The sequence below is a fragment of the Emericellopsis atlantica genome (genome assembly GCF_019669845.1).
Source record: "Emericellopsis atlantica unplaced genomic scaffold F5Z01scaffold_6, whole genome shotgun sequence".
NCBI lineage: Eukaryota > Fungi > Ascomycota > Sordariomycetes > Hypocreales > Bionectriaceae > Emericellopsis > Emericellopsis atlantica.
In genome coordinates, this window is record NW_025764708.1 from 650,618 (window position 1) to 666,554 (window position 15,937).

The 15,937-nt window shown below is 55.4% G+C and overlaps 6 protein-coding genes across 6 annotated transcripts; 2 read left to right on the forward strand and 4 right to left on the reverse strand.

Moving 5' to 3' along the window:
- Nucleotides 1–1,716: 1,716 nt before the first annotated feature.
- F5Z01DRAFT_487344 (lactose permease) lies at nt 1,717–4,033 on the forward strand. The gene is made up of 7 exons (XM_046260134.1): nt 1,717–2,327; nt 2,386–2,627; nt 2,679–2,699; nt 2,759–3,078; nt 3,138–3,211; nt 3,266–3,692; nt 3,744–4,033. Exons 1-7 carry the CDS (start codon nt 1,986–1,988, stop codon nt 3,932–3,934), a joined length of 1,617 nt encoding a protein of 538 aa, XP_046120683.1. The 5' UTR covers nt 1,717–1,985; the 3' UTR covers nt 3,935–4,033.
- A 4-nt stretch (nt 4,034–4,037) lies between these two features.
- F5Z01DRAFT_487360 (thioesterase-like superfamily-domain-containing protein) lies at nt 4,038–5,228 on the reverse strand. The gene is made up of 2 exons (XM_046260135.1): nt 4,976–5,228; nt 4,038–4,917 (listed from the first exon to the last, which is right to left on the reverse strand). Exons 1-2 carry the CDS (start codon nt 5,088–5,090, stop codon nt 4,070–4,072), a joined length of 963 nt encoding a protein of 320 aa, XP_046120684.1. The 5' UTR covers nt 5,091–5,228; the 3' UTR covers nt 4,038–4,069.
- Nucleotides 5,156–7,932, reverse strand: F5Z01DRAFT_487364 (glycoside hydrolase superfamily). Its single transcript, XM_046260136.1, has one exon. The coding sequence runs from the start codon at nt 7,587–7,589 to the stop codon at nt 5,367–5,369; it is 2,223 nt and encodes a 740-aa protein (XP_046120685.1). The 5' UTR covers nt 7,590–7,932; the 3' UTR covers nt 5,156–5,366.
- A 1,221-nt stretch (nt 7,933–9,153) lies between these two features.
- On the reverse strand, nt 9,154–10,253 carry F5Z01DRAFT_719919 (uncharacterized protein; the record flags this gene model as incomplete). The annotated part of the gene is made up of 1 exon (XM_046266565.1): nt 9,154–10,253. The coding sequence occupies exon 1, from the start codon at nt 10,033–10,035 to the stop codon at nt 9,154–9,156; it is 882 nt and encodes a 293-aa protein (XP_046120686.1). The 5' UTR covers nt 10,036–10,253.
- Nucleotides 10,254–10,984: 731 nt separating this feature from the next.
- On the reverse strand, nt 10,985–11,684 carry F5Z01DRAFT_697570 (uncharacterized protein; the record flags this gene model as incomplete). Its single annotated transcript, XM_046266323.1, has 2 exons — nt 10,985–11,421; nt 11,483–11,684. 2 exons carry the CDS (start codon nt 11,682–11,684, stop codon nt 10,985–10,987), a joined length of 639 nt encoding a protein of 212 aa, XP_046120687.1.
- A 2,846-nt stretch (nt 11,685–14,530) lies between these two features.
- F5Z01DRAFT_697571 (uncharacterized protein) lies at nt 14,531–15,865 on the forward strand (the record flags this gene model as incomplete). Its single annotated transcript, XM_046266324.1, has 3 exons — nt 14,531–14,569; nt 14,591–14,686; nt 14,740–15,865. The coding sequence occupies 3 exons, from the start codon at nt 14,531–14,533 to the stop codon at nt 15,394–15,396; spliced, it is 792 nt and encodes a 263-aa protein (XP_046120688.1). The 3' UTR covers nt 15,397–15,865.
- Nucleotides 15,866–15,937: the final 72 nt, after the last annotated feature.

Consider the following 15,937-nt stretch of genomic DNA (forward strand, 5'->3'; position numbering starts at 1 on the left):
TTATGTCTGGACAGAGAATGAAACAGCTATACATGTTTCCCAGATACATACAATGATAATTACACTAATGCTCGCTATACCCGACATGAGGTGTAGGGTATGTGAAGATGCACGAGTTATGAGTCGTTTGTTAGGACGATACCGGCGGTTTGCGCCTTCCCTGCATGGACTTAGGACGAGATCTGCGAGTCACTTGACTACATTGTGACATGAATATAACTTGTCCGCACATGATTTCGCACTCACGAAGTATACTTTCTTATTTCAATTCCCACTTGATCACCCAGAGTCGGTGCAAGGCTTTCAAAGAATCGAACTGCCTCCAGTCTGCAGCTTGGTTCTGCACTCCGCGTGTACATCAACATGCAAGCTTGTTTGTACACCATGCAGCCCGGCAATGTTGCACGCGGCGGACTGTCATCACGCTTTGTTGGTTCACGGCACAATTAATCTGGAAGCATGTTGACATGGCCAAGGACTAGTAGAATTCGCGCAACGTGTGGACGGCCTCCAGGCGCCAGCACTGAGCAGCGGGGTCTAAAGGAAGGTCGATTTGTGAGATTGCCGTAATCAGGCATGAAGATGGAGAAAAACCTGTACGGACTACACAACTCCGTCTTTACCCCAAATTCCCCAATGAAAAAATGGACATTGCGTGGGGACTCGAGCTTCGACTCAATGCAGAGGACGCTATTGAGGCCTGGGCCTACGAGTGGACTGAATCAGTCGGCAGGATCGATTGCGCTGGCAATGATACGTATAACTAACAATCGCCAAGGTGTCAATTCGGAACTTTCCTCGCCCCACACTGGAAGGATCACAGGTTTCTTGTCGCCAACATTGAACGTTGAGGTCAACACGATATCGGAGGTGATGTTGGCTCGCCTCCACCGGACACCTTGGACGAACTGGCCTTGTGCTAGGTCTGATTTCCGCCGCCACTCGCGGCTGTCTACTCCCGGGTGCGTGTTGGCAACCAGTGGACATGATTCACATGAACGCACGCCTTGCCAGACGGTAGTGGAATAGGCTTTGACGCCAACGCACCTCGGTCCTTCGTTTCGAGCACAGTCGCTGCAACCTGCACCCAAATAAAGATACCATGGGGATGGGGAACCGGCCTGGGGAACACACCTCAGCAGTCGTCGACTCGTCGTGAGGCTCAAACGCCCTCAAGCCACGGCATCTGGGTGCCGCTCTTGGCGAGATTTCCGTTGTCCAAGACGTGCAAGACCGTAAGACGAGCCAAGAAGCCAACCACCTGACTCGAGCCGACCCTCCAGTCCCTAGACAACGGCCCTATTGCCAAGTGCAGCCTGCGGACCCCCCACAGGCCCTCAACGATCGCGGCAGTGGATTCTGTTAGTGCGCCCACCGCACTTGGCCGCGTCGCATAACAAGGGAGACCTCGACCCCTTGGCGTCTGGGGGTGGGTATGCGGGGACATGGGGAGAAAGCAAAAAGACTGGACATGATTGCCCGATTCGCACCCCGAGCCGGATTCCTCCTTGGACAAGCGCCTCAAGCCACCCGGCAAACTCGACGCACCATGTGGTTCGCTTTTCCGCCCCAATCACCGCCGCCGCCCGCCTCCAGCCCAGGTGTCGGGGTGCTCATCTGACGGGCACTCGCTTCAGGAATCAGGCCTACTACGTCGGTAGCCCGAGCCGGGGTGTTATACCTCCGCTCGAGCTTTGAGCAGGCACTCCTCCTCTCACAATGGAGCGCATGTGCGTGTGTCGCGGGCTAGTCCTCGCCCGCCTGGGGCAATGGGGCCCGAAACGGGGTTGTCCCAGACTCCCAAAGTTCCCATGTGGCCACCGGGGTACACGCGAGCCATGGGTCAAAACCATATAACATCCGGGACCATCCCCCTTCCTCCTGCCTGATGGGACACGAGCAAGTCCTGGTCCTCACTCGCATCCTCCTTGACCTGTGCTCAACTGGTTCTCTCCCCCGCTCGTACCAGACAGACAACCGCCATCATGTCCACCTACCCGACGGACAAGGGCGAGGAGCCCCCTCGTGCCTCCTTCGACGAGAAGCCCACGGGCGGCGCACTAGAGACGCGCGAGGTTGCCGCCGCCTCGGTGGCCCTCGAGGCGGCCATTGCCGAGTCCAAGCCCAGCCTCGTCTCCCCTGGCATGTTGAGGCTGTGGTGCATCATGGGCATGAGTTACCTCGTGTCCACCATGAACGGCTTTGACTCCTCCCTCATGGGTGCCATCAACGCCATGGAGCCCTACCAGCGCCACTTTGGCCTTTCGGGCGCTGGTTCGAGCACTGGCATCGTCTTCATCACCTACAACCTTGGTCAGATCGCGGCTGTACGTGCAAGCGCCCCTTTAGAAGAAGATGACCCTGTGTCTGACCTCCCTACTCTAGTTCCCCTTCATGGGCATTCTCGCTGATGGTTTCGGTCGTCGCTGGTGTATCTTCATCGGCTGCCTCATCGTCTGCATCGGTACCGCCGTCCAGGCTCCTGCGGAGACTCTCCCATGGTTCATCGGAGGTCGCTTCATCCTGGGCTTTGGCGCCTCCATCGCTTCGGCTGCCGCACCCGCCTATGCCGTCGAGCTGTCCCACCCTGCCTACCGTGGCCTCATGAGTGGCATGTACAACAACTTGTAAGTCGACTTTGCATACCAGAGAATGACCAGCCGACTAACCTTGTGCAGGTGGTGGCTCGGAAACATCCTGTAAGCGATTACTTACCCACGAACCGCAAAGCTTCTCCCCTTCTAACATTGGCTCACAGTGCTGGCTGGACTACCTACGGAACAAACCTGCACTTTGACAACTCGTGGGCATGGAGGGTTCCCACCCTCGTGCAGTGCGGCATGCCGGCCGTCGTCATGCTCGTCGTCATGTTCTTCCCCGAGTCGCCTCGCTGGCTCATCGCCAAGGACCGCACCGAGGAGGCCCTGCAGATCCTGGCCAAGTACCACGGCGACGGCAACGTCAACCACGCCCTCGTCCAGCTGCAGTACCACGAGATTATCGAGCAGCGCAACATGTACCGCGACGAGAACCCCTGGTGGGACTTCAGGGAGCTCTTCAACACCCCCGGTGCCAGGTGTATGTTTGCTACACACTCTCTTTGCTATGTGCACTCGCAAGCTGACACGTCTTTGCAGATCGCACGTACATGGTCATTATGATGTCCTTCTTCGGCCAGTGGAGCGGCAACAACGTCGTCAGCTACTTCATGGTAAGTTGAGGGAACACTGGTGCTGGCTTCTGGCAGATGGCTGACAAGAGACAGCCCCAAATGATCGAGACCGCCGGCATCACCAACACCAACACGCAGCTGCTCATCAACGCCATCAACCCCATCTTCTCCATGATGGGCGCCATTGCCGGTGCCGCCATGCTCGACAAGCTCGGTCGCCGCCCCATGATGATGTACTCTCTGGGCGCCTGCCTCGTCTTCTACATCCTCTTGACCGCCTTCTCCGCCCACAGCGCCGACGTCCCGGGCCTCTCCTACGGCGTCATCGTCGCCATCTACCTCTTCGGCATCTTCTTCGCCTGGGGCTTCACCCCGCTGCAGACCCTGTACTCGGTCGAGTGTCTGGAGAACCGTACCCGTGCCAAGGGCTCCGGTGTTAACTTCCTGTTCCTCAACATTGCCATGGTCATCAACACCTACGGTATCAGCGAGGGCATGGCCAAGATTGGATGGAAGCTCTGTACGTTTGATCCCACTTTTTCTCCTATACCTGCTTGCTAACCCCTTACAGACATTGTCTACTGCGCGTGGATCGCCGTCGAGATTGTCGTCATCTACTTCTTCGCCGTCGAGACGGCTGGCAAGACCCTCGAGGAGCTGTCCAGCATCTTCAACGCCAAGAACCCCCGCAAGGAGAGCACCCGGAAAACCAAGATTGAGGTGGACGAGTCTGGCAACGTCTTGAACATTGGCGGCCAGTAGAGTTCTTCCTCGCTCGTTTCATCACACCTCGTGGTTAGCACTTGGATGTAACACAAGCGTTTGGTTCTTTACTCTTCAGAGTGCAAGTCTCGATGCAAGTAGACATGTAATGAATTTGCACAAGTATTTGTACTGCTACATTTTGACCCCCCTCCCACCATAGTTTCGTTCAATGTCCATCGCCATTGACACGTGGTTGCTCAATGCAACAATCTGCCCATGCCTGTCAAACATGATAACCTCTGCATCGTACCGCCCATTCCGGATCTCCTTGGTCGTCACCCTAAGCCTGAGCCACTTCACGCCCCCCTCTGGTAACTTCCGACGCACATCCAGCGTCATGGTCAGAGTCGGATACCAGAAACCCTTGCTGTAGGGGAACCCGCCCTCAGGAATTGGCGCCGTCCTCGACGCTGGGCGGAATGCCTCGACGACCAATGGCGGCCCAGCGTCCGCGAGGTAGCCTAGCGACGTCTGTGTAAAGTTCTCTCCGCTGGCCAGGTGTACCCAATAGTCGTGAGTCGTCGGTAGGATATGACCCGAGCGGCGAACGTAGTACTTGAGATGGTGAAGCATCGGCACTTTCTTCAGGATTGGGACATCCAGCTCTGCCCAGTTGGGGTCCGTGGCGGCACGCTCATGGTCAATGGCCGGTGGCTCGTGTTCGAGCTTCCACTGTGTGGGCAACGTGACGCCCGCTTCCTCGTCTATATTGCCGCTCGTCATGTAAGCGGCCACACACGATGGCGCGTCTCTCGATATCCAGGGGCTCTGGGGCAGAATGTCCTGCTGGTGGAGCGATACATGCAAGACGGATGTGGCCCTCCCAAATTTTGCCTCTACAACCTTGATGAGAGATCGACCGGCCTTCGTCTTGGCCATAAATGTCCAGTTGGCCGAGATGATGTGCGGCTGGTTGCGTGGTAGGAGATGGGCCTCAGCCACTTTGGCGAACATGGAGGCTACATAGCCGCCGTTTGGAACTGTCACAATCAGTCTCGTTCTTCTCATTTTCTTCTTCTTTTCTTGGGATGGTCATACCTGTGCCAACACAGAAGTCGAGGGCCAGGTTGGCTTCGTAGATGCCGTCGTCAACCCTGCGGACCTCGATACTCTCGCGCAAGGAGGCGAGCGGGGCTGGTGATGATTTGGCCATCGCCAAGCGCTCGAATCGTAATTTTTCTTTCTATCTTGATATTTGAATGGATTATGATGCACGTTAGTAAATGTGAAGCCCGTCATTGTCAGGTAGAGGTTGCAAGCCGAGGCAGAGCTTGGCGCCCCCTCTTCTACTGTTCTACATGCACCAACAACTACCCCATGCGGAATGAATGCGACCCTGGACATGCAGGACCCAGGTACTGAGCTTCAGCCTCAAACACTGGAAGCGGCCAAACAGCCATGCGTAAGCTATCAATGTTGGTACAGACTATCACAGCTGTATTCTCTTCTTGACGCTGGCCTCCGAGCCCGAGTAATTTCCGACCTCAATTTCAACGTGGCGCGTCCACAGCGACCAAGTACCGTCATCCCACTTTTGCAAAGGTCGCGTTGACGCAGTGATCTCGATGGCTGCTTCTGCCCTAGCCTCGAGTTCGATCGGCTTGAAGCCAAGGAGCACGCGTCTAGGACGATCGGGTACGTTGGCGGCGCCGTACACTTGAGCGATGTATCGTCCTGCCACCTGGCCCGTGTTCCTCACCGCAACCTTGACGTCCAGACTATCTGGATCGGTTTCGCTCTTACTCACTTCCAGGCCAGAGACTGCGAATTCCGTGTACGACAGTCCAAACCCTAGGGGATAGGCTGCGTTGACAGCCTGGCGATCAAGGAGGTGCTGCCCAAACCAGCGGTCGTACGTAATCTTTGTGGCATCCTTGTCGAAGAATGGCAAATACTTCTCATCTCGGGGGATGGAAAATGGGAGGTGCCCGGAAGGATTGGCTCTGCCCAGGAGAATATCGGCGAGCGCGTGGCCTCCTTCACAGCCAGAGTACCAGCTGTACAGGATAGCAGGCGGCAGGTGGTCCCAGTCAGACATGATGACGGCACCAGCTGCGACGATGGCAACGACGGTCCATGGATTCGCCTTTGTTACTTCACGAATAATCTCCACGTCCCTCTCGTTCAGTCTTAAACTGGATCGATCGCCTCCAGCGCCGAGACCGTAGTTGTCATCGCCCTCGAGGAGTGACTCGGGAGCCACTTCATCCACAAGAAGCCGGTGCGTGAATTGGGCTACTTCAGTGCCGTCGAGGGGCGGCAGGACATCCTTCAGACCAGTGTTGGCGTTGAATGCCGGAACGCAGTGCTCGCCTTCCTGACGCCAGTCGTAGCCAACAATGACAACGGCAACATCGGCACCTGACGCCGCGTTGCGAGATGACTCGATCTCCGCAGAGTCATCCAGTACGACCTCAGTACCCGTCAGACGATCCCTGAGTCCTTCGTACGGCGAAACCACCTTTGGGCAGCGTACCGCTGAGGAGCCCCTGTCACCAGTGTTCTGGGAGTTGGCCAGGCGACCAATGACAGCGACTTTCGAGACGTTCCTCAGAGGTAAAAGGGGCTCGCCGTTGACCTTGTCGTTCTTCAACAGGACCATTGATTTCTCGGCTGCTTCCTTGGCGAGCTCTCTGTGCTCGTCGCAGAACACAACGTCCTTGGCGTCAGGCTCCTTATCCTCTCGGCGCAGGGCATGCTCAAGCTGCCCTCTCAGGATGACAAGTCCTGCACGCTTAACATCTGCCTCGCTCACAGTTCCCTCCTTGAGTGCCTGTGGCAAAGTTCGTCCGCGCATATTCCGAAAGGGCGCTTCGATATCCAGTCCATTCTTGAGAGACAGGGGCCCGTCGCGTTGGCCAAACAGAAAATCAGAGATGACATAGCCCTTGAACCCCCACTGGTCTCTGAGGATGTCGAGCAGAAGCTCCTTATTCTGTCCCGCCCACTCCCCGCGGACGCTGTTGTATGAGCTCATGACTGAAGCCACGCCCTCCTCGATGATGCGACGAAAGTGCGGCAGGTATACCTCGTGCAGCACGTCGAGGTCAATGTCCACGTCGACCTGGAAGCGCGCGTTCTCCATAGAGTTGAGTGCGTAGTGCTTGACGCACGCCATCATATTCTGCTGGACGCCGCGGGTCAGTGCGGCACCGAATTCACCGAGGAGGATGGGGTTCTCTGAATATGTTTCCTGGATTCTGCCCCAAGCCGGGTGTCGGGGCAGGTTAACGCATACGCCGCCAAAGAAGTTGGCGCCCTGGGCGCGACCCTCCTTGCCGATGGCCACGCCAATCCTCTCTTCCAGGTCGACGTCCCAGGTCGCGCCGCGAGCCATGGGCACGGGAAACGCTGTTGATTCGCCGACAACGCAGCCTCGGGGGCCATCCGCGAATCTAATGCCGGGGATTGCCAGACGATCAACGGCGCCATGGACGATTGGGCGTCGATTGTAGCCATCTGTGAGCATGTTGTGCAAGCCTGGCCAGTAGTCATCGTCGCCATCGAGCAGCTCGAGCTTCTCGTCTGTGGTAAGCGATGCGAAGAGCTTTCGTGTGATGGCATCAATGTCGGACGGGGACGTCTTCGCAGCCTGGACTGCATCGTTGAACGTAAAGGTCGTCATGCTTGCGTTCGGGAGCAGATGGAGCATGCAAGCGTGAAGTTTGAAGGACCAGAGGATCGGTTTGACAAGTGAGTGAGCTGTGACTGAAATACGAAGAAACACAACGGATATTAGCCAGTCATCTCAAGGGGCGTGCGTGCGAGGGTGACGACATGGAGGTCAAGTCAGGCGACACTCCGCGATGGGGACGCATCATGTTTGTCTGCGGGCTGGGAAGATGCATGGTCAAAAGAGCCGACAGATTCCGATCGACCAACGAGATGAAGTGAAGTCGCCCGTTTGGATCAATCACTGTCATCAAGGCGATGCGCAGTCGGTTAAATGGGGAAAGGAGGAGAATGAGGGGGTGGTGACTGGTGAGTCCAGGCTGAGGGACTCGACTCGGGGAGTGTCGCCCTCAACTTGAACTCCACATGGACATGTCAGTGTATCACGTGTGATGGTGTAGCCTGCGGCAGCTTTCCACGTGTGTTCTTGCAGCCATACACTTCTCGTCCAACATAAACGCGAAGTCTTCACGTCGAATATCGCTGACCTCGACGATAGCTCAACTGGCTGCAAGGTCCAGTCTTATCTGCCCCCTTAAACCGGACACGTCGAGTGCCAGTATTGGATCATGATGGTACGTCCAGTGCCACCAGCGAGATTTTCAGGTTGCACAATGTCCCCTTTTCTTGGACACGTATGGAATATTCCATGAAGCATTGCACGACCAACACTGGGCTTGCCGCCGTGAATGCATACGTGGCACCCACCAGTGGCCAGTCCCTCGTCGAGTTCAGTTCGAGCCTCGCGCCATAAGCACACATCCATCCGCCTATGACTGATCAGCTTCATCTACTGTCCGTGAATCACCGCATCGGGCACACTGTCGAGCTTATTGACCAGCAAATGATCGTGAAAGCCTGGCTTGGTGGTCGTACGGCCACCCTCACCGGTCAACTCGCCCAGCTTTCCGAAACTCGGTGTGGGACGCCATCAAGGCCCAGTATGTAATACTGGGCACCAACAGCCCAGCCAGCTCTGGTTGTCATCGCAGCTTGTGTGATATTTAAAGTGGCGGGTTCCCTTTGAGGCTCTGGCGCCTAGATGCGGTCTCCTGAACAACGTCCTCCGCCGACATCACACACTCCCCCAACCGGAACGACACAACATCAATCTCTTCGAAACCAGCAGTCGGTCCATCTCAAGGCTAGCATCCAAGGAAATGTGTCATTGGAGGACTTTCACATTCTCCTGTGGCCACGTGCAAGTCGGCCTGCGCCACCGCTGTCACTTCAAGATCTCAGACATGGACGGGCGTCCCTGCCACAAGATGCGGATCATCCGCGAATCCTGTTGGGTCCGCCAAGAGGAACAACTGTGCAGTCAGTGCAAAGAGTCAGTCGAAAAGGGGGCGGGACTCATTGCCGAGGGCGTCGTGGACACGAGCTCTTGGGAAGATGTCGCACGCGTTGCGTATCGACTTGCCCTGGATAGGGCAGCCAAAATGGGGGACTGATCGTGTTCCTCACAAAGAGGGCGTGTGCTGGCATATTTCCAATCAGCATCTAGTATCCTATGTACCTACATTAGAAATACAACCCATCTGCTACTCCCCCTTTGGATAATCAGTGCTCCTAATGACATCCTGCCACTCTTCCAGGTAACTGGTCACCTTGGCGCACTGCGCCCTGATCGTCGCCTCGCAGTCGGTCCCCAGCACGATGCGAACGGGAACTTCCCTTCCCTTCGACACACCCGTCCTGGTCAGCACTTGAACCACGACCTCGGCACCCTTCCTCACGTCCCCTGGTTGATTTCCATGTACCTGCCGCAACCCTTCTCTGGTCACTCCCGTGGGTGTTTCAGGATCTTCGTACGCATCGATGCGTTCCTTGGTCTGCACGAGCGCGTTCGAGCTGAGGAAGCCGGTGCGGAAGTACCCTGGCTCGATGACAGTCGACGTAATCTTGTACGGGGCCAGCTCGATGCGGAGAGACTCCATCAACATCGAGCATGCTGCCTTGGTCATGGAGTAGGCTGCGTACGAGGCACCGCCCTGCCAGCTGGCGAGGCTGCCGATGCACACGACGGTGGCCCTGGCGCCTCCCTCGCCGATCTCCTGTGTCCTCACATGCGGGAGAAAGGCCTTGAATGTGGTCATCATGCCAAAGACGTTGACGTTGAAGATGCGGTGGATCTCCTCGGGGCTGAACTCTTCCAGGGCCCCCTCGAGGATGAACCCAGCCGCATTGACCAGGTAGTCGACGCGACCAAACTTGTCAAAGACGTTCTTGGCGGTCTCCTGCAACTCGGGGAGAGGAGAGGTCACGTCGAATGCCATTGTATGGGCGCCAGCCTCCGCTAGGTCCTGGATGCGTGAGATGTTGCGAGCCGTGGCGATGACAGTGTGCCCACGACGAAGTGCGCACAGGGCAATCTCGTGGCCGAAGCCTGATGATGTGGCGGTGATAAACCAAACAGGCGCCATCGTGTCTGATGATTAGATTGTCTGTTATCTCGATTTCCAGACGAGTGAAGAAATGCGCTCGAGTGGCCACTGCTACTATCAGGTAGAGAGGTCCTTGGTAGAGGTGAGAGTGGGATGGTCTCTGCTTGCCTGCCAGTTGGGTCTGTGCCCATTTATACACATCCTTCGATGAGCAAGAGCCAACATGGCAGGGATAAAATACAACAGCATGCTAGTCCTTTGGAATGCGCTTCCGCAATCGCCGAATGGAGCGCAGGCCCGTCGTGGTCCGTGGCCTCCTGCATCAATAGGCCAATGTTGCGAGGCTGTATCCAGTCGTTGTCGCACGTAAGGTCGACCATGGCATAGCCAAATGGTTTAAGACTCGCGCTGGACTCGTTCACTGACAAATGAGGTTTGAGATCTGATCAGAATGCATCAAAAGAGCACAGAAGGCATGGGTTCATGCTGGACAAGTCGCTAGCTTATAGCCTTATCGCCGAAACGCCGAAGTTGCTCAACCCCTGAGCATGTAAACTCCGAAAACATGGCGTTACCGCCTGTCATGCTGAGGTAAATGTTTGTACTGACAGTGTTTGTGATCCTGGTGAGTTTTCTTTGTCCTCTATGTTTTTATGTTTGCAGGTGGCAGGTTTGCGACTTTGACTCGGCTTGTTCGCCGGCTGGAAATGTTTCCAGAGGTCACTGCTGTCTGCGTCGAGTAGTGCACCATCTGTACGAACTTGCTCGAAAGCCATTAGTATGACGCATTTAGTCCGCAATCAATAGGAAAGCAGAGGTTGACCAAATCACCAAGAAACATAAGGTCGACAACCACAAAGAGAGTTCGAGCTAGGCAATAATATTATTGTATTAAATTGTCCAATAAACTAACAGTAGAACTGAAAGCCACACAGATACTATTTTTCGACATATTTTCGACAGTTGTCCCTATCAGCACACGCTGCACTTAAGGGCCAGAGATGGCAGCAACGAGGGCGACAATGGGGGTAAGGAGAGGGGCAAGGAGGCCGTTGCCGAGGCCAGCAAGGAGAGGAGTGAGGCCACCGACCAGGGCAGGGAGGAGGCCACCCAGGAGACCGATGAGGAGAGTGAGGATGTTGGCGAGCAGGCTGAAGACAGAGTGGAGCAGGGAGGTGAGCTGGACACGGAGGCCAAGGACGGTGACGAGGGTGTTGACGGTGGCGAGGACCTCGTTGAGGAGGGCGTTGACGAGCGTGAGGACACGGTCGACGTCACCCTTGGGGACGGGGATACCAGCAGCAGTGGTGAGCGAGTTGACGAGCTGGGACAGGTCGAGCTTGAGACCCTGGATCTGACCGAGGAGCTGGTCGTCAGCCGCGTCGGCGGTGATGTCCTTGCTCTGGACCTGGGCCACGGTGGCGTCTGTGAGATATGGTCAGTCGGGGATGGGTCAGGGGCGTGCTGGAAAGCTGTGGTCACGTACTCATAGCACCAGTGCGCTCCTTGACGGACGCGAGGGTGCCCTCGAGGAGAGTGGCAATGTCGTCGCTGCTCTGAGGAGCGCCGCCGACCTTGCTGACGGCGCCCTTGAGGGCGTCGCCAACGCCGCCGACGAGACCACCCAGGATGGGGGTGGCAGTGGCCGAAGCGGCCAGGGCGAGGACAGAGACGATGCTGAACTTCATGTTTGCTAGTCGAGTTGCTTGGTGGCTTGAGGTTTGAGAGTGAAGAGTAGGTAGTCTGGGAGATGATGAGGAGCTTGAGGATGAAGAGAGTCTTCTGGATCAGCACTTGGGGGAGAACCTGGCGGCTTTATACCCAAGTGCTCGCCCGATTTACCTTGATGACATGGACTCGCGCTTCATGTTCAACACTTCATGTCCGCCAGTACGTCCGGCTGTCTTCACGTTGGTAGCGCCGATGCTGTCCGCATTGCTGTCCACCTCTCGCCTGTATGAGGTCAAGTGGAAGACGATCCATGACGGCTCCCTCACCGGCAATGCTCGCCAGCAGATTATTGCCCTCTAGTGCCGGGTCCACAAGGCACGCCGTTGAGAGGTTTGTGTGTGTGTGACATTGACTATCCACAAGTTGCGGCAGTCGGGCACCTGAATGCTGACGATGCAGCTACAATTGGGCCCGGCTAGCTGGTCTGGCGAAGCTGCCTCCACATAGGGCTGTCAATCATTGCTTCTATAATATGCTGGAGATGAGAACACGACCAGGGACTATTTGGTAGCGTATGCTGTGGCGATAGTGATGGGATGAAGCTACCTAATTAACCATAGTTTACACTTGCATTATCAGGTACTTCTGTTACTGGCGCTACCACCATATACTGATCGACAAGCTCCAGGCTCTAGCCAGTACGTAGTCCGTACATGTAGTTCAGTCTTCGCCAATGTCCTCACATCTGCGTCTATTATACACCATAGACAAGTCTCGCGTCAGGCACGCACGTTAGCAGCAGACCTTAAGCAAGACAATTAATTGTACATGTCACATACTAGTAGTAGCATTTGATGTAAGTTATCTTGATGTCTGTGTCCATTCACTTGCGGCATCTCGCGTCCCTGATAGAGTGACTCCACGCTGCATAGAGGCGAACCAAGCGTAATTAATTCGCCCATAGATTCATGTCAGGACCATTCCTGATTTGCCGTCTGATGGTCGCCGACTACAGCCGAGTCATGCACGGTGTACCTTCAAGCAGCCACGATCATAGTGTGAGATCTCATCCATCCGGTGCGTGCAAGACTAAGGGGAAGTGGATCCTTTGGAGCCGGCTAAGATTGCCTATTGCCTATTTCAGCGTAAGAATGGCTTGTACTGTTTAGCACCGAGCTGACAACAATCGACGTCACTCACGATTCTCCAGGTGCCTGGCCTGTCCAGTCTCCACCGGGCTGATTTAGCGGAGAGAATCTTCCGATGTGTCACTGACTACCGGACTACGTAGAGCTTACGGGCGACAGAGCTCTCAATTGATGTATAGCATGTAATAAGCACGGAACGCCCAAACGTCAACAATTGATGGCCGATGATCTCCTGCAAGGAACAACAGAGCAGTAGATCTAAAGTGACCGATCATCCAAGAGCCCGCTGCGCGTGCATGTAGATCTACGTATTACATGACCAGGGATGCTGGAGCTGTCGGACTCACTGTCACTCACATTTCACAGCAAACGAGATCGATTAGGCAACGCCCGCTATTCTGTTCTTCTCAGAATTCCAGTCCTCCGCCTGCGGCCCCCTAATTGGACATCGGGAATACTGGCACGTTTCCTTGAATCATTCGCTCCCACGGGCCACGAGCGAGATGATCAGCAGCACCACCTCCAAATACGGCAGTGAGACCCATCCGAGTTCAGGTGCCATTTCGCTCAGCAGTCCCAATCAGTCGGTCGGTCGACTGACGACAGACAACTTGCTGACAAACGAAGTCAAACAACTTCCCAATCCCCATTGATCTCATGCGTTGTGCCATCATCCCTCCCCACGAGCGAGATCCGCCCGGTGAAGTGGACAGTCGACTATCAACGGCCTCTGTTCCTTCCGAGGGGAAGACGTCCACTAATACGCACTATCTCGAGCCTCGCTTCGAACACATCGTGTCCGACGGTCTGTTTTTCCCACGCGACTTCCGCATCGTGGCGATATGCAGGAATGCTGACTGCGTGCGCACTAACGCTATCGCTCTTTGCATGGGCGCTCTTCTCTCTTGACCCGAGAAAACATGCCTAACTCGTGGGTGAGGCAGAAATGCGTGGTGATCTTTACCCCTTTCTTGCCCGCAATCCGCGCCGCGGCACCGCTAACTGCGATTTGGTGGGAGCGCCAGCCGTTAGACCGTGTGATTCGGCTTCAACCCGGCCGTGGTGTATGGGAGCTTAGAGTTTGAGCAAAATTGGCCATTTGCTAGAGTGCAGATCACGATCAAATGAGCTAGCTGAGCGGCATGTAGGTAGGCGGATGGCACCCTGACCTTTTAACGCCGTCGAGTTGGTTTGTCGAGGATAGAAGGCTACCCTGTACTTTTCAGTCCTCTCGGAGAAAGGTCTACTCACAAGAAGTTTGTAAAATAAATGAAATGGATTCTCTTGTACTTGTCTTGGTTTTTCTTGGAAGCAATGGTTTATCCGCGATTCACATCGTTGATGCCCGAGTGTGGTGAGTTTCTTTAGGCTGTTGAAAATAATTCCAACCTCATGGCAGTTTGTTGACTATCGATCACCTTCCTCCGCAATTTGACATATGATCTGCTGCAGATAGCCATTAGATCTCTCCTGACCTCTGATTTCCTACCATGAGGAGCCTCGCGGGATTTAAGTGACAATTGAAGATGTGGTCAAGTGTCATCGGACCTAGCTTTATCGCCGAACGACGAAGCTTTTCGGCGATAATCAGAAGCATGTCACGCACATCAGAATGACAATAACTGGGTTTTGGGCGTGGATTGAATGGCTAGAATACGATATATCAGGGAATACAACAGACCTGCTTTCTTCGCAGTCGTTCAAACCTCTTGTGGATGACTCTTCCACAATTTTCATACCTCGAGACCAACAAGGTGCCCCAATCTGTCCATAAGGAACGCAACCTCGAAGGCAAGGTTGCCATTGTGACAGGAGCCTCGAGAGGGCTTGGTGCTGGCTTTGCTCTAGATCTTGCACAGCGAGGCGCGAAGGTCGGTCCAGAACTGCACAAATGTGTGAGATGTACCCCAACTGACATGCCCAGGTCGTGTTGACTTATACATCCTCCAACAGTGATGGACACGTTGCCAATCTCCGTCAACAAATTGAGGATCTAAGGGGCAATTCCATCGCTGTCAAGGCGGACCTGCGTAAGCCTCAAACACCAGAGCACATTGTGCGCCAAACTCTGAGCGTGTTCGGGGCCGAAATCAACATCCTCGTCAACAACGCCGGGGCCGAAGTCGTGAAGCCGCTTGAGGATATTACTCCCCAGGACTTTGATTCCATCTTCCATCTAAATGTTTTGGCCCCGCTGCTCCTCCTGCAGGCTGCCCGTCCTAATCTCAGAAACGCACGCGTCGTCAACATTGGCTCCGTGGGCGCACGCGCTGGCTTCCCCGAGTTATCGCTCTACTGCTCCTCAAAGGCCGCCCTGGAGGGCATCACGAGGTGCTGGGCAGCGGAGCTGGGCGAGCAGGGCCACACGGTCAACGCGGTGAATCCAGGGCCCGTGCAGAACAAGATGCTCGACAACATCCCAAAGAACATTGTGGATATGCAGAAGAAGCAGACGCCTGTCGGGCGAAGGCTGGGGACGGTGGACGACGTGGCGCAAATCGTGAGCTGGCTGGCATCGGAGGAGAGTCGATGGGTCACAGGACAGACCATCTCGGCCAGTGGTGGTTGGGCCATGTATTGAGGATATGCATAGTAGAGTGCAGCTGCGCCATGGCTGCGTAGAGGCAGACAAGGCTGGCTTTAGAAGAGTACTGCTTCGAAGAGGCCAGCTGCAGCTACCGAGAGCTTTCCGTCTGTGACAGTGAAGATTGATGTAGGAACCGCTACTGTGCGGGACGATCCGGGGCACCACGATGAAGTAGGCAACCATCAAGCGGAGCAAAAGCGTGTCGCCAGAGCGTCCATGTCTCCTTGGTATTCGTGGATTAACAACAACGCCTAGCGAATTGAGGTTGTGTGAACTTGTCGTCTGAAGCATTCGCGTTTTGTTTTTTTCCAGTCTGCACGCAAATGCGTGGTGCAGGTGGCCTATGCAGCGCTAACCCATCGGCCAGCGCAAATGCCGAAATTAGAAACAATTGGACCTCGAAACACATTTCTGCAGATCTTCCAGTCTACCTAGTCAGCATGCTGCGCACGCCGCACACTGGCAGACACCTCGAACCGATGGCAATCCCACCACGACCGACCGGCCGGATCGAAACAGCGGAGCCCTCAGAGAG

What these genes read in the sequence shown, in the direction of transcription:
- F5Z01DRAFT_487344 (XM_046260134.1), top strand. Translation starts at nt 1,986, where the DNA reads ATGTCCACCTACCCGACGGACAAGGGCGAGGAGCCCCCTCGTGCCTCC. An exon ending in CAACACCCCCGGTGCCAGGT is followed by an intron (nt 3,079 to 3,137) that starts GTATGTTTGCTA and finishes ACGTCTTTGCAG; the next exon opens with ATCGCACGTACATGGTCATT. An exon ending in ACGTCGTCAGCTACTTCATG is followed by an intron (nt 3,212 to 3,265) that starts GTAAGTTGAGGG and finishes GACAAGAGACAG; the next exon opens with CCCCAAATGATCGAGACCGC.
- F5Z01DRAFT_487360 (XM_046260135.1), bottom strand. Translation starts at nt 5,090, where the DNA reads ATGGCCAAATCATCACCAGCCCCGCTCGCCTCCTTGCGCGAGAGTATC. An exon ending in CGACTTCTGTGTTGGCACAG is followed by an intron (nt 4,918 to 4,975) that starts GTATGACCATCC and finishes TGATTGTGACAG; the next exon opens with TTCCAAACGGCGGCTATGTA.
- F5Z01DRAFT_487364 (XM_046260136.1), bottom strand. Translation starts at nt 7,589, where the DNA reads ATGCTCCATCTGCTCCCGAACGCAAGCATGACGACCTTTACGTTCAAC.